Source organism: Dreissena polymorpha, chromosome 6 (genome assembly GCF_020536995.1).
Source record: "Dreissena polymorpha isolate Duluth1 chromosome 6, UMN_Dpol_1.0, whole genome shotgun sequence".
In the NCBI taxonomy this organism is placed as follows: domain Eukaryota; kingdom Metazoa; phylum Mollusca; class Bivalvia; order Myida; family Dreissenidae; genus Dreissena; species Dreissena polymorpha.
This window is the reverse complement of record NC_068360.1, coordinates 78,876,997-78,894,666: the sequence shown is the minus strand read 5'-3', so window position 1 is coordinate 78,894,666 and position 17,670 is coordinate 78,876,997. Positions and strand designations below refer to the sequence as shown.

At 37.5% G+C, this 17,670-nt stretch overlaps 1 protein-coding gene across 1 annotated transcript; it reads right to left on the bottom strand.

The window, feature by feature from the left end:
* Positions 1–9,602: 9,602 nt before the first annotated feature.
* LOC127834581 (uncharacterized) lies at positions 9,603–16,399 on the bottom strand. The gene is made up of 4 exons (XM_052360571.1): positions 16,232–16,399; positions 13,380–13,433; positions 12,493–12,622; positions 9,603–10,427 (listed from the first exon to the last, which is right to left on the bottom strand). The coding sequence occupies exons 1-4, from the start codon at positions 16,252–16,254 to the stop codon at positions 9,873–9,875; spliced, it is 762 nt and encodes a 253-aa protein (XP_052216531.1). The 5' UTR covers positions 16,255–16,399; the 3' UTR covers positions 9,603–9,872.
* Positions 16,400–17,670: the final 1,271 nt, after the last annotated feature.

Genomic DNA, 17,670 nt, shown 5'->3' with positions numbered 1-17,670 from the left:
TTTCTCTTCCCGGGACGCTTCAAGTTGCTAACACCACTATCCCCACCCCACCAACACATCGTGCAAGGCCCGTATCGAGTATTGACAACATGATTTTACGTGATTGTGTAGGCCTACTAATTTTTTTATTTTTACAGTTTCGTTCATCGATTTTTTTAATTCCGTTTGAAACATGCTATATGCTTGTAGATTGATACATTTACTGCATTCAGTAAAAATGCAGGAGCATGACATGCTGATGGTGAGCCTTTTTCATCACCTTGTTTGTCGTGCTTTGTGCGGCGTCACTCACATTGACCATGTGAACCTATAGAAAAGAGATCCAATGTGATGCCGATCTTCAAGAATCTTAATCAGAACATATGTCCGTATGATATCTCGGTGGAGCTCGAAACTTGATAACATGGTATAAACAACTAGTGTGAGCGGTGGTAAATGAATTTTGTACAGTATTCGGGAATTTGAATATTTATTTTGTTTCTATCTGTGAAATGTTAATTGTTTTTGACACAATAAACCAGCATGCATTTTAAATTTCCATCATGTACTCAGTTTTAACTAATATACCTTTTTTCAAGCGCCGAGTATTTTGTCAAAAAGGGCACTTTCTAACGCGCGGTCGTATCCGGAATGCTCCCTGTTGGATATTCATTTGTCTATTATAAATAATTGTTCGAATAAATTATTTCCATATATTTTAAACCATGTAAATAAAATGTCTACAATGACTCGTAAATAAATATCATTGTAATAAAAGATTAAAAATAAATATGTCTGATTTTTTTTATTGAATTAAAAGGGCAGTTCGGGGCATCGAAAGGGCAGGGCGGGGCCTCGGGCGGGGGGGGGGGGCAGGGCGCGGCGTCCTTTCATTTAGGCCTAGCTGGAATACTTCTGACTCTATCTCTCTCCAAGAACATTGTTCACAAAAGAATATAAAAGTAATGCATATATAACAAGAGCTGTCAGAAGACATCGCGCTCGACTATTCGAGAGCTGGACATTATAACGTAAGCCAGCGCGGGGAAATTGTTCATATTCAATTAGGTAAAGGTAATATCGTCATAATCTAACTGGAAGAGGACCATAATTGAAATATATTGATCACTTATGTTGTAAAGAAGTTGTACTTTATAGACGATTCTGAGTTCAGGTATATTTTCCACAATCAATTGAACATTTGTAAAGACAAAAAACAAACTAATAAGATTTTATTTCAAGTTTGATAGCAATAGCTTGGGTTGGATGGTTGGACGGTCCTTCAAAATAAAATAAATGAATATGTGTGTGTTATTTACCATGTACAATAATTTCTTTTTGTGTGGGGGTGTTGGGTGGGGATGAAGAGGGGGTATAATGTGGGGGTGTGGTCATTTATTAGATGATTTTTTTTTTTTGGGGGGGGGGATTCTGGGGTGGAGCTAGGGGATGGTTTGGGTTGAGTCCACTGTGGTATGTCAGGTAAGTGCTGTTTTGTCAAAGTATGAACCAAATCTGATAATAAATAAAGAAGTTATGGCAATTTAAGCAAAATTTATTAATTTGACCTTGAGAGTCAATGTCATTCAAAGGTCAATGTCAAATTAAACGTGTCAGGTACAGTACCCTCATGATAGTAAGAAAGTATTTGAAGTTTGATAGCAATAGCATTGATACTTTAGAAATTAAGTGGATATAAACACACCATTAAAAAAAATGTTCAAAGTTACTTAAATAAAAAGGACCATAATTCCGTAAAAATGCCAACAAGAGTTATTCAACTTGCCCTGTACAGTCCCCTTACGATGGTTAGCGAATAGCTATGATAAGTAAAGTTGATCTAAACACAAAATTTAACAAGCAAATTCGTTGAATTGATATCCACCGCCAATATGCTTCTGGACACAAAAGTGTTATATTTGACACTCAATTTTTTTTCAAGATACAAAGGGCCATTACTCCCTTATTAACAGATGGTGTACAATGCCATTAGGCGTGCATCATCCACTTATCCATATATATACTCATACCAAGTTTCAATGAAATCCGCCAAAGCACTTCCAAGATATGGCTCCGGACGGACAGAAGGACGGACAACGCCAAAACAATATCCCTCCGCCGATGGCGGGGGATAACAATTATATTCAAAGTTACTTAGTCAACAAGAGATGTGTTTGTCAGAAACACAATGCCCCTTTATGCGCCGTTTTTTTTACTTGTGACCTTGAAGGATGACCTTGACCTTTCGCTACTCAAAATGTGCAGCTCCATGAGATAAACATGCATGCCAAATATTAAGTTGTTATGTTCAATGTTTCAAAAGTTATTGCAAAAACTTTACTGTAAGGTTAAAGTTTTGGGACAGAATGACAGAATGACGGAATGACAAAAAGACAGGCCAAAAACAATATGCCCCCGATCATTCGATCAGGGGGCATTAAAAGTTATGAAAATGTATGTTTTTATTTTAATTTTTGACCTTGAAGGTTGACCTTGATTTTTCACCACTCAAAATGTGCAGCTCCACGAGAAGTTAGTGAGAGATTGAATGGAGAAATGATTCCACCACTCAAAATGTGCAGCTCCACGAGATACACATGCATGCCAAATATTAAGTTGATGTGTTCTATATTTAAAAAGTTATGAAAATTTATGTTTTTTATATTTTGACCTTTGACCTTGAAGGTTGACCTTGACCTTTCACCAATCAAAATGTGCAGCTCCACGAGAAGTAAGTAAGAGATTGAATGGAGAAATGATTTATTTTTATTTTTGACCTTGAAGGATGACCTTGAGCTTGACCTTTCACCACTCAAAATGTGCAGCTCCACGAGATACACATGCATGCCAAATATGAAGTTTCTGTGTTCAATATTAAAACAAGTTATGATAAAACTTTAACGAAGGTTATAGTTTTAGGAAAGAAAAACACAATGATATTTGAACTTTGACCTTGAATGATGACCTTGACCTTTCATCACTCAAAATGAGCAGCTATATAAAGTACACATGCATGGTAAATATCAAGTTGGTATGTTCAATATTGCAAAAGTTATCAATCTTTAACCAAGGTTAAAGTTTTGGACAGACATACAGACAGACAGGACAGGACAAAAACAATGTAACCCGATCTATCGATCCGGGGGCATAAAAAATGTCCATAATTCCGTCAAAATGCCAACCAGAGTTATGCAACTTTTTCTGTACAGTCCTCTTATGATATGTAGCGAGTGTTCCAATTCTGAAAGCAATAGCTATGATACTTTAGGAGTAAAGTGGACCAAAACACAAAACTTAACCAAATTTTCAATTATGTAAATATAAAAGGGGCCATTACTCTGTCAAATTGCCAGTCAGAGTTACATAACTTTGCCTGCACAGTCCCCTTATTATAGTTAGTAAGTGTTGCAAGTATGAAAGCAATAGCTTTGATACTTTATGAATAAAGTGGACCTAAACACAAAACGTGACCAAATTTTGAATTTTCTAAGTATAAAAAGGGAACATAATTCTTACAAAATGCTTGATACAGTTGTCTGCTATTGTTTATAAATTGGGGTCATGTTGGTAAAGAAGTATGCAAAATTATTCAATTTTGATAAGAATTAGAATTTTAAGAATGGATTTATACTTGCCTGACTGAAATATACATAAGGATATTATTCCCGTATTTATATCAACAATCCGCTAAAAATATAAACCCACGTGATCTAAACCATTATCACGTGGTTAAAAACCTCCTTTATATACCACGTGTAAACCCCATTCGTCAGTTTTATTACGGCGACATCAAAACGTCACCGAAAATACATGGGGAGGAGGGAGGTCCTCAGTCAGGCAAGTATAAATCCATTCTTAAAATTCTAATTCTTATCAAAATTAAATAATTTTACGTCATGATTTATACTTGCCTGACTGAAATATACATAAGGATCGATTTCAAAGCAGTACATACCCTTTGGTTGAGGATGTATTTTTCGGAATTCTTCACTTCTTGTGATATTTCCTTTTATAGATTTCCTCATCTATGTAATACATCTGTGAATCTGTCCCACAGTAATTGATCCTTTCTTATATAATTACATCTATATACAATGTCCAATGATATTACCTATATCATTTTCCTTAACACATGACATATTATCTTATAAAGTCAATATCCGAACATTTGATATCAAATTCAATCCGTCGGAAATAAACTTTTTTTTATAATTATTATCAATGATATCTCACAAAAAGTCAACCTCATTTCAATACAACAGTTTCAACATCTCTGTAATAAAATTTTGTAAATGTGCTCTCGCGCGACCAATCTGCTGCCTGCAAAATGGACTCCATAGATGCACCATTAAATAAAGCCCATGATGGACCAATCGACCTAGTAGAGAGTGCTTTCACTTTCTTGGTCTTATCATCATAAGCTGTTTGAATCACCTTTACCAGCCAAGAAGTAATAGTTTATTTTGAGACTTTGTTATGTGGTTTAATATAACTTGTGAAAAGAGCATTTTCATCAACATCTCCTTTAATTCTAAAAGGTTCAGTCTTTTTTAAATACCAAGTAATAGCTCGTTTGGGATCTAGTAACTTGTTCTCCTTATAACATGGAACAAAAATCTTCGCTGATATGTGGTTAGGCCGGTCAGTCTTACTTAGACCTTGTCTCAAAAAGGTGACCCCTTGGCTCTGAACTGATACGTATTTTTCCCCCAGCTTCAATGCTTGTATGTCTCCATCTCTCCTGAACGTCGTGATGGCTGTAAGAAAAACCGTTTTGAGAGTAACATATTTTAATGATGTTTTAGATAACGGTTCAAAAGGGTATTTCTGTAAAGCAGTAAGTACAACCCTTAAATCCCATTCTGGAACCAGTCTAGTCACTGGTGGTCTCTTATTAAAAACCCCTTTCAGAATCCTTACAATATGTGGATGTTCACCTACTGGTTTGTCACTAATTGGCGGCAAGATTGCTGACAACATAGATCTATAACCAGAAATAGTTCGATATTGCAAACCTTCATGGAATAAATCAGCTAAAGAATCAGCACATTCAGCTATAGTTGCTGAAAATACATCAATTTCCCGTGTAACACACCAGCTACGGAACTTTTTGAATTTTGAATTATAGTCTTGCTGTGTGCCTGAACGCCAGCTTGATTTGAGTAAAAATCTAGCTCTCTTTGAAAAGCCTTCTGTTGATAAGTGTTTGTCGATAGCAACCATGCCGCTAATTGGAACACTTTTGGGTTTGGGTGTAGAATCTGAGATTGAGGTTGGCTCAACAGATTGTCTACTACTGGTAATACAATCGGATTTGCTACTGACAACTGTAATAGTTCCGGGTACCAATGGCGTTTGGGCCAAATTGGGGCAATCAGTATGATTGTGCATTGAAATTGTTTCATTTACTGCAAGACTCGGGAAACCAGGCAAATCGGAGGAAATGCATATGCAAACATTCTGTCCCATGAAATTGTCAATGCATCTAATGCTAGAGCTGCAGGGTGTGGAATCCACGTGCAAAAAAATTAGAGCTTGTTTGTTCAGATACGATGCAAATAAACCTATCATTGGAAATCCCCACTTGTGAAATATACTTTCCACTATTGACCTGTTCAGTGTCCACTCTGTTGGACGAATACGAATCCTTGACAACTGATCTGGAAGAACATTGAGTCGACCTGCAATATGTGCAGCTTTTTACCAAATTTTCTCTTTGATTGCCAATTGCCAAATTTTCCATGTCTGCACGCAAAGGTATGATGAGCGTGTCCCCCCTTGTTTGTTCAGGTACTGGACAACAGTTGTATTGTCGGACCGGACTAAAACAGATTGATTCTTTATTAAAGGAAGAAAATGAAGTAGTGCTCTGTAAACTGCTTCCATTTTCAGACAATTTATATGTTATTTTCTGTCTTGCAGAGACCAGGTTCTCTGAACTATTTTGTCCCTAAGACATGCCCCCCATGCAACAATGCTTGCATCTGTCTGTAGTGTTACATTGGTTAATGGCTGTTGAAAATGTTTGCCATGTGAAATGTTTGCTGTAACTAACCACCATTTTAGATGTATGAGCAAATGTGAATGTATTGGTATCTTGTATGACATATCCCTGGAACTTGGTTTCCAAAAATGTAACAGATATAATTGGATAGGTCTCATGTGTAATCGAGCAGGATGCTAGAAGTCCTAAAAGATGTAAAAACTCTCTGGCCATTGCCCATTTCTGAAGCATAATTTTCTTTACTGCTAAGGCAATTTTGTCTATTCGCTCCTGATTTGGTCGCACAAACCCGTCTCTTAAATGGAACTGACCCCCAATGTAGGTTCTTATCTGAGTAGATATTAATTGAGACTTGTCTAGATTGATAATGAAGCCTAGGTCTATCAATAGATGTAACAGTTTCTCTCGATCTTGAAGAAGACCTTCTCTGGTCGCATTCAAACCCAACCAATCGTCTAGATAAACCGACAAAATCAGACTTTGTTGTCTTAAGTATGCTGCCACCACTGCCGTTCATTTTGTGAATGTCCGAGGAGCAACTTTGGGGCCAAAAGCCATTACTCGAAATTGGTATACTTGTTTGTTTATACAAAATCTCAGAAACTTTCGATGTTTTGGAAAAATTGGTAGGTGAAGGTAAGCGTCTGCCAGATCGAGAGAAAAAGCATAATCCCCTATTTGTACCAGACTGAGAACCGTTTTCATTGAATCCATTTTGAAATGTTGAGTCCGAAGATACATGTTTAGGGGTTTCAGATTTATAACTGGTCTCATTCCGCCAGTTTTCTTTGGGACCAAGAAAAATGTGCTGTAGAAACCTTGATTGCAATTCTGATTTACCTTTTCTATAGCTTATTTTTGTAATAAGGCGTCTACCTCTTGTAACAGAATTGACATATTTTCTTGTGACAATTTTGTTTCTTTTATGCCGTTGAAAAGAGGAATGGTCTCGAACTCTAACTTGTAAACTTCTCGAATCAGAGATAACACCCACTGATCTTGTGTTATTTTGGTCCAATTTTGAATGAAAAATCTGAGTCGACCCCAAACAGGTATCTCCGGATTTTTCATTAGGCAGTCAATTTTTTTATTTGTTTCGAAAAGAATCACTTACCGTGGCAGACTTAGCAGTGCTGCTCTTCGGAAACCTGGGGAACTTTGCAGAAGCTGACGCGTGAAACTGCGGTCTCACCGTCCCCACATTGTATGCCTGATGATATGGTCTGTATGGTTGTTGTCTAGTCTCTGTAAACCTTGGACGCTTCCGAGGTTGATCGACTGGAGAACTGTTTTTGCGTTTAGGTTTCCTGTCTACCACTGGCAAGAGATCCGATATTTGTTTATTCATTTCAACCCGTTCTTTCAGTTTTTGTTCGAGTCCTGAACCACAAATACCCTCATGAGTCAAGGGTAGATTCCATATTTGATTGCGCACCTCTCTGGAATCATTCAAACCACAGTCAGCCATTGCAGCTTTCCTTCTTACCAAGTGGTGTATTGCTCCTGTTCTTCCTAACTGTTCGAGCGACTTGGTATTCATTGCAAATATGTCTCTTACACATTGTATTGCATTGTCAAATTTTACGTCTTTGTCAGTCAACACTTTCAGCAAATTACCCAATGCTTGTTGCATGTATACATTGACAATTCCCATCCTTGCCGCATGTTGTCCTTGAAATGCTAGTTTCTCCAAGTCCCGTTAAGGCTGAGAGTATAGTTGTTGCGACTTAACAGAAGCTTTTGAACCGAAACGTTTTATCAACAGGTTCAAGATAATATTGTCCAAACTAGGTACACACAGAAATTCTTCTGCTTCTGCTTACACTGGAAACACAGATCGATAACAGTCCTTGAATGCAGAAACCTTTGTAGGCTTTTCAGCTATCCATGTCTCACTGAGTACATCACGCTGAGCTTTGTCTACAATTATGCCTGTATCACCCTTGTCCGGTCTAGTGACGGCATCTTGACCAAACATGTCACGCAAAAGATCTCGTGTTTTACTAGAATATTTCATGAACCGGTCATCAGAGTCACTGTCCTGACAATGGTCACCAATCAATGAATGTGAATTGCTATGGTCAGATTCATTATCACCCAAAAGCTGAGACTTCTCTCGCTGACCTGGTTGTATGGATAGCGTGTCATCCTCATCCCACTCGAGAGACTTGCTATTTCCAACAGTGTCACCATCGTCCCGGTCACTGTGTGAAATACGGCCGTGTCCATGCCGGTCGACTGTGGTCTCTGCCTAGCCAAGCAAGCAAAGTCCATAAGATTCATCAAACGGTCTAATTTCGAATCAACATTCGAAAACCGTTTGCCAAGTTCACTTACATTACGTCGTAAATTGTCAAAATCTGCTTGACTCGCCCGTGGTGTACGTCTTTTTGATTTTGAAGACGTCGAATTTGACCGGCCACTCTTGACCGAAATGACGTCGTCATTTTCCTCACCCGAAAGTGAATCATTGTTTAAAGAAAGTGCTGCATTAGCCATAATCACGCAAACACTCACCAAAATCCGATAAAAATCCAAATAAAATATTCTTAAACACAATAAACTCAATAAACTGGACAAAAATATCCAAAACGATGCAGAAAGTTGATACATGTGATTTGTTTGTCGCCGGAAATAAAACTGACGAATGGGGTTTACACATGGTATATAAAGGAGGTTTTTTAACCACGTGATAATGGTTTAGATCACGTGGGTTCTATTTTTAGCGGATTGTTGATATTAATACGGAAATAATATCCTTATGTTTATTTCAGTCAGGCAAGTATAAATCATGAAGTAAAATATGAAAGCAATATGTCAAGAGACATAGAGATATGTGAGGTGGTACTCAAACTTTAACATAGATTTATCAATAATATGCATATTCCATGTAAAACAAGGGCCATAATTCTTACAAAATGCTTGATACAGTTGTCTGCTCTTGTTTATAGATTGGGGTCATGTTGGTAAAGAAGTATGCAAAATATAAAAGCAATATTGCGGTGGTAAGCAAACTGTAACATTCCAACGCTCACACTAACGCTCACATTCATATAAAATAATTGGTCTAAAAAGGAAAAATGGCTATTATTTTCCTTTTTAAGGCGTTAAATTTTCTTGTTTCGGGTACCATTGTTAAAAAATTGTATGTAGGTATTTATCTATGAATTTTGTAAAACTTCAAATTCAAGGTTTTACAACTTTCTGCAGATTCAAACATATCGATACATTCATGTTTTGAAGTGAATTATATCAAAACAAAACTCATTTTGCGCGGAAACAGTTGAAATTATTTTGGTATATAAAATCATATGAAAAGCATGTTTTTTTTTTGTTTAAAATCCGTATCAAACTGCTTAATGTGCAAACCACATTTGAAAGGCACAGTTTAAAAAAAAATATATTTGTTCAACAAAATGAATTGTTAAACTAACTTTAATACATTCTGTACACAAACACCGTTTTATCACAGAACAAAGAAAATATGTAGTTAACTTTTTTACTTCTAAACCATTAATGTATGCATAAATTTCATCAAGAAATGTATGATTTTTAAAGCAGTCTAATTCTCGTTTAACATGACATAAACTGAAAAAGTTGAAAGCTCGAACAAATTCACTAAGTCTAGAATTAATTTATTTTCTGAAATACAAAGGTTGTTTTACATCAATTGTGCATCATCCCTTTTATTCACCGAACGTGTGGTATCGTCTATGGCGTTCGTACAAAGTAACGTTAATATGAATCTTTTCGCAATTCGATGAAAGAGCTCGTACAACATATTACATAACCAAGTGGACAGAACATCGCGTACCCCATGTCGAAAACTTACAGAGTATATGGTTGAATCTTAAGAAAGGAAAACAAACACGCTTTGTGTAATTCCGAGCTAGTACTTTTCGCGTTGCACGTCCTCTTCTATGGTCATCGCGTAGTGCCCCGCCGGAACCGGAAGTTGTCCCTGCTGACCCTGTGGCGGTCGGTCACTTTGCGACCCTGAATTGGCAGAAGTGTCACATTGACCTTGCGGCTTCCTGCGTTGACCCCTTGATCCACGTCGGTGAAAGTTCGATCTTGGGGAACCCCGACGACTTTGACGCAATCCCCGCTGACTTTCGGTCGGTTGGTAATACTGCGAGCACGTCGCGCCTTCAAGCTTTTCTGGTGGGTAATACGGTGGGTGAGAACATGCGCCGTCAAAGATGTCTTCCCTCCCGTCGTGGTGCTGTTGGACACGTTCTGAAATCGCGGTAGCGTGATTTTGAAGTGTCCGCTGTGGGTCGTAAAGTGACCCACCCGGAATATCCCTTCCGTAGGGATAGGACTCGTCATGCAGCGGTCCCGGCGGATTCCCCGTCCCGACCGGATATGATCTATCATACGGCGACCCTTCTGGATTATCCACCCCATCCAGAAAGTCATGATCTACGATACGATCTGTGTCCTGAAATCAAATACTTCAATATCTGGTCCCGTACTCACACAGCTTCTAATGGAAAACTTTATTTCATTCATAAAGGAAAACTTTATTTCATTCATAAAATTCCTTAAGCCTTTTGCTTTTTCATGTGAATGTATTTTGAACAAGAGCACCGCCTTGCGGGTGCAGACCGCTCATCTATTTTCTTTTTAAAGGTGAACGGACTCTCATTTTCAATCACAAAGGAGGGAGGGGTGGAGTGAAGAGGGGTGTATAGTGTGGGGGCGTGGACATTTATTACATTATCTTCCAAAAATGCGAAAAAAATAAAATTGGGGGTCGGGGGGGGGGGGTATAGTGTGAGGGTGTGGTGGTCATTTGTGAGATGATCTTAAAAAAAAAAAAAAAAAAAAAATAGAGGGGGATTCGGGGGGGGGGGGCACGGGGGATGGTTTGGGTGGAGTCTATTGTGGTATGTCAGGTAAGAGTAGTTTTGTCAAAGTATCAATCAAATCTAATCATAAATAAAGAAGTTATGGCAATTTAAGCAAAATTTAATAATTTGACCTTGAGAGTCAAGGTCATTCAAAGGTCAAGGTAAAATTCAACTTGCCAGGTACAGTAACCTCATGATAGCATGAAAGTATTTGAAGTTTGAAAGCAATAGCCTTAATACTGTAGGAATAAAGTGGACCTAAACACAAAACTTAACCAAATTTTCAATTTTCTAAGTATAAAAAGGGCACATAATTCTGTCAAAATGCCAGTCAGAGTTACATTACTTTGCCTGCACAGTCCCCTTATGATAGTTAGTAAGTGTTGCAAGTATGAAAGCAATAGCTTTGATACTTAAGGAATAAAATGGACCTAAACACAAAACTTAACCAAAATTTTCAATTTTCTAAGTATAAAAAGGGCACATAATTCTGTCAAAATGCATGCCAGAGTTATCTTACTTTGCCTGCCCAGTCCCCTCATGATTGTAAGTGAGTGTACCAAGTTTGAATGCAATAGCATTGATACTTTCGGAAAAAAGTGGACCTAAACGCAAAACTTAACCAAAATTTTCAATTTTCTAAGTATAAAAAGGGCACATAATTCAGTCAAAATGCACGCCAGAGTTATCTAACTTTGCCTGCCCAGTCCCCTCATGATAGTAAGTAAGTGTACCAAGTTTGAATGCAATAGCATTGATACTTTCTGAGAAAAGTGGACCTAAACGCAAAACTTAACCGGACGCCGACGCCGACGCCGACGCCGACGCCAAGGTGATGACAATAGCTCATAATTTTTTTTCAAAAAATAGATGAGCTAACAAAACAAATGCGTTTTACAAGGTACCATTTCTAAACTTGTAAATATTTATCATTTTGCGAGCAGAAAACAATGGATTTCGTACAGAAAATTGACCTGAAATGTTCACTTTAGTTTTGTTTAAATGAATATTTTCACTGGGGGCTTTTTGAAAACCGACCCAGTTTAAGAAGAAATATACGTCGTGAGTATGCTGAGCATTTTGAATAAGACAGTGTGTTATGTTGAAAACCGATTGAGCATCTGATAAGGATATATGTGCATTAAATCTAATTTCAGTTGACCGAAGATAAATTGCCAAAAAATATGGAGAATGAAAGCAAATGTGAGACAGACAACGCTTCAACAACAATTTTAAAGGACACAGGCAGCTGTTTAAGTCCTACATGTAATGTGTGACATTGACCTTTCAGCTAGAAACACACGTGTTGGTCGCCTCACGAGACTCGTCTGTGGTAAATAATTGTCCTATATACGATGAAGTTAAGTCCGAGCAAATTCAGAATGCTCATATGACCTATAACTATAATCTTGAGTTTTGGAACAATTTGCTGCGCCCGACACGATGTCTTTACACAAGGATCGCCACTGTAAAGATTTAAAATGGACGTTAACATGATTAAGTTATTGACGAATTCGGACGGAGACATTCACGTTCATGCATTATAAAAACATGCTTCACCGTTAATGGGAACATAAACATATTAAATCAGTACCTACCTACCTCAATTTTATTTGGTCGTTTAAGCTGACTTTTATTAAAGGTAAACCTTACCCAAGAGGTTTCTGGGTAGACCATTACGCAAGAACGACGACGGACGAGAATCTCGTTTTGTCTCTCGTGGCAGTGGCACCAGACGCAGCAACTGAATGTCATCATGATAACTAATCCTGCACCAATCACGCTGAAAAAGGAGAGTGGTGGCGTGAAAGTGTGTCCCTCTAGCGATCAGCAAGTCAAGGGAAGGAGAGTGGTGGCGTAGAAAGTGTGTCCCTCTAGCGATCAGCAAGTCAAGGGAAGGAGAGTGGTGGCGTAGAAAGTGTGTCCCTCTAGCGATCAGCTAGTCAAGGGAAGGAGAGTGGTGGCGTAGAAAGTGTGTCCCTCTAGCGATCAGCAAGTCAAGGGATCGATCCTCAGTCCAGAAGCAATATCAAGATTTTAGAATGTCCCACGAAGGCACCAACTACTGGTTCTGTTCCAGGAATCTGACTCGATAATGTCTTGATAAGCCATAGGCTGTCTGTTGATTAGAGGTCAAATTTATTGGGTTTAAACTCAAAGGGACAACGTGTTTAGTTGTCCTTTGGATGCAAAAAAGACGTCATGATTATAATCCATAGGTCACTATCGCACTTAAAAAAAAGAAAGTTATTATTGCCGAATATCGTTAAAATATCAAATTTTCATTCACATGCAAAAATATAGTATTACGTTTGACATGTTAAATATGAACCATGGCCGAAACGGGGTATACGGTGTGTTCACAAAAGTCTACTATTATAACATGTTCTAGAAATAAAATGCTCCCGAACACCCAATTTACAAAAAAATAATAAAACATACAACAGTAATGAGTGAAGAAAATGTGAAGTATAAGATCAAAAAAGTATGAATAAAACAACGTGTATGGTCCAAAGTTACAAATTTACATCGATACTTACAAATACCACCAGCTGTCCATTCTTGAACGGCGCCAAAACAGTTGTGAAAAAAATCTACAAAATAAAAAAAAAGAAATGAACTATATCGATTAGTTTAAGTATATGAAGTAATCTGTTTTGACTTGAAAACTAAAGTGTATATATTTATGCATTACATATGTAAGCATAATTATACGAGCTAAAACTTGGGATTTATGATAATGAGATCGCCGTGGTGTAGTGGATTTGGTGTCCGCCTAGCGATCGAGAGGTCACGGGTTCGATCCCGACTGTGGGAGCGTTCTTTAGATCTCCCCAAAGACACCAAGTCCTGGTTCTACCCAGGCCCAAGACTCATTGAATAGTCAAATGGCATCGATTAATGGAAAAACGAAGAACAATAATAATAAGACGAATATAGTCCAGTCATAATGGCAGATAGAGCTACTGACAGACAGGTATAAGAATAAGTATTAAGTAAATGACAAGAGATGTTTGGAAAACATGCATGCGCCCTCCCACGACTTAAAGCCTGGTCGTTCATGTGTGCAATTGTTAAGATAAAAAGTTTTAAAATTGCACGCCCATGTGACGTTCTTCTTTAGATCTCAAAATCAAAGGTTGTTTATCCTCAACACAATTCCTCATAATAATTAGTACGATTATACGTGAAAGCGCTATCTTGATTAGTGCGGAAAAAGTGTTTCATGTTAAAAGCTCCCGCCGCCTGACCTCTTCCTTATGAACCTCAACGAACCATTGGGATTCTTCGTTTTCGATATCATGACCGACCGACGAATAGCAAAGCAATACCCACACATTCTTTAAAAGGGGGTGGTATAATACATAAAAATAATTTTAAGACTCATCAAAACCACAATATAGAAGTTTAAAATCAATCTTATTATGGTAAAAAATATATTGGTGTAATATTATTGAAATACAATACTACATATACGTATTTTTTTTGCTTATATTTGTATTTAATATGTTACCTCTATTATATAATTACTAACTACAGGTGTATATTGTAAATGTTTTCTAATAAGAAAATGAAATCTAAATATACACACACACACACACACACACATATATATATATATATATATATATATATATATATATATATATATATATATATATATATATATATATATATATATATATATAAAGCATGGACAGACCAGACGTACATATGTGATGTGACATTTGTCTGTTTTTATTCACGTCGTTACCACAAGTTATCATATGAGAACGAGGTATATTATCTGTGGTAACAACTTAGTTATACTCGTGTTAACGCGATAGTAAATCGTAGTAATATCAAAATATTTCGTTGAAAGTAGATACTAATTTCGTATCAAGTCTTGAGAACGAGTTCAGTAGGTAAAGGTAACGGAAAACTAGGATACCAAACTACATTTTATTTAACGAAAACAAGAGCTGTCACCATAGGATGACTTATGCCACCTATAAACGCTTAATAGAAGTTATGAACTTTTTTCGAAACATAAACGCAGATTTCAAAAACCTAAACGCGGACCCTAAATTCAAGGTCAAGGTCACAGGGGTCAAAATTTGTGTGCGTATGAAAAGGCCTTGTCCATATACACATGCATGCCAAATATGATATTTCTATCTGAAGCGACATAGAAGTTATGAGCATTTTTTGAAATCTAAACGCAAAGTGTGACGGACAGACGGACGGACAGTCCGATCACTATATGCCCTCCTTTGAGGGCATAAAAATGTCTTAGAATATCAAAATAAATCAGAAAGCCACATAAACTAGAGAGCGGACACCATGCTAAATCCTTGAAATGCACTAAGTGACCCCGTGACCTAGTTTTTGACCCGGCATAACCCATATTCGAACTTGACCTAGATGTTGTCATGATACAACTTCTGACCAAGTTTGGTAAAGATCAAATGAAAACTACTTCAATTAGAGAGCGGACACCATGCTATATCCTTGAAATGCACTAAGTGACCCCGTGACCTAGTGTTTGACCCGGCATGACCCACCCATATTCGAACTTGACCTAGATATTGTCTAGATACAACTTCTGACCAAGTTTGGTAAAGATCGGATGAAAACTATTTGAATTAGAGAGCGGACACGAACAGTGTGACAGACTGACAGACAGACTGACGAACAGTGCGAAAACTATATACCCCTTTTTCTTCGAAAGGGGGCATAAACACACAAAAAACAACTCGGATTATTTAAATCAGTTTCGTGCCGTGATATAGATAGAATGGAATTGGTGTGACACGCGCATTTTTTGTTTTTGTCGTTTTCACGAATTAATATCTCCACAGTTCCGCGATATTTCGATAAATATGTCGAGTGTCGTTCGGCGTCGCGGGCCGTTGTCGTGTAGCGCCTTGAATGTCGTGTGTAATGCTTAAGCGATTAAATCGGACAGTCGCAAACGATCAATTTGCATTGACTTTCCGATGGCATATGTCTTGTCAAAACATAAATCATTAATTAATTAATATCATATCCACACGCCCACCACCTGTAAAAGTAAATGTGTCGACCTTGAAAAGCGATAGGCGGCATTAAGTGAGGCATACACATGATAGAAAACCTGGTTGGTTCTGAATAAAACTCTTCCGATTTATTAAGTTGCACAGATTTACCGCTTTTGTTTGGCAAACTGTACACATATAGTTGCAAATAAACTTTTCTCCGATAACTTACACGAGGTGCAAATTACGAGTATTTAGTTGAGTGGCGTATTATGAACATTGCCGAAGTTCGCTCAAATCAAGCGTGAGGAGAAAATTCTTTGTTAGGAAATTACGTATTTTCCGGACAATTACTGATTATATTTTAAAAATAATTTCATAGAAAAACTTCTTACCTTATGAGCGGCTTGCCAATCATACAATTTCCTCTTAAATGCCACGGTTGATCAATGGTTTAGTATGATTTCAAGAAACACTGAATGTTTATGCACTCATCCATCTGTAACTACTATAATCAACGACCTGTAAACACTACAAACATATATTTGTACACATATGCAAAAACCGGAGCTCCCCGGATTCACCATGAATGATAAACTTTAAAACACATCGCCGTGAGGTTAGGGAAAGAGTCGACAACATGAAAAAATCGGGTTTAAATAGTGACAAAATAGTGACAGCAATTTTTGCAAACTCGATATCAGAGTCATTCATTGTCCGTTTTAAAATAAGCTGCCTTCAGTGAGTTTAGAACCAGAAATAGAAATAAGAGCATGCATTTAGAGGTTAAAAACTTTGTGCCGCATTTAAATGAGCCGTGCTGTGTGAAAAGCACAGGCACTCGGCATTAGCAACTACCCCCCATGACAAAAAAAGCTCGTCGAAAATTATTATTTTTTACTTATATATATATAACAAGGTATGTGACTTAGACCCTTGAATTGCTGATTTCGGCATACCAGCCAATTTCCGAAGCTCACTACTACATCAATTTTCAACCGATTCGCACAATTTATATCAAACAACACAGAAGGCTTCATACTAAATGAGTAAATCGATGCATGTTCACATAAGTCTACCGTAAAGCGGTCATCTAAAAACAAACTTGCAACAACATTTCCTAGAATCGAACTGATTACCACGAAAATACATTACAAACGAACACACTTCGGTTGGACAGTCATTCGCATTGTACTTATACATATTATACAAACAAATACAATCAAAATTAAACAAACATATTACTTACTAACTTATGCGAACATGCATCGATTTATTCATTCAGTACTAAGCCTTCTGTGTTGTTTGATACTAGAATTGTGCGAATCGGTTGAAAATTGATGTAGTAGTGAGCTTCGGAAATTGGCTGGTATGCCGAAATCAGCAATTCAAGGGTCTAAGTCACATACCTTGTTATATATATATAAGTAAAAAAAAAAATCGACGAGCTTTTTTTTGTCATGGGGGGAAGTTGCTAATGCCGAGTGCCTGTGATTGTTCCGTTTCTTGTGTAAAATACACGGGCACCTATAATTAATAGTTATGCCTTATACATACCGTAGTGTTTCCCAGCATAAACTTATAAACTTACTAGACTCACGAAAGTCTGTACGAATTTTGAATAATACACTACGATTTCTAGCTACTTATTCGTTAAAGAAATGCACTCAACTTTTGCCCTTGACCGGGGTTTGAATCCGTGTCACGAAGGTGAGAATTGCGTGTACCAACTGGACAGTCCTTATGCCTTGCCTGCGTGTAGGATGGGCTATATGGTGACCGAACTTGGTTGCAAGTGAGTTTGGTTTGTGGTCACCGTACATGGACAGGTGGA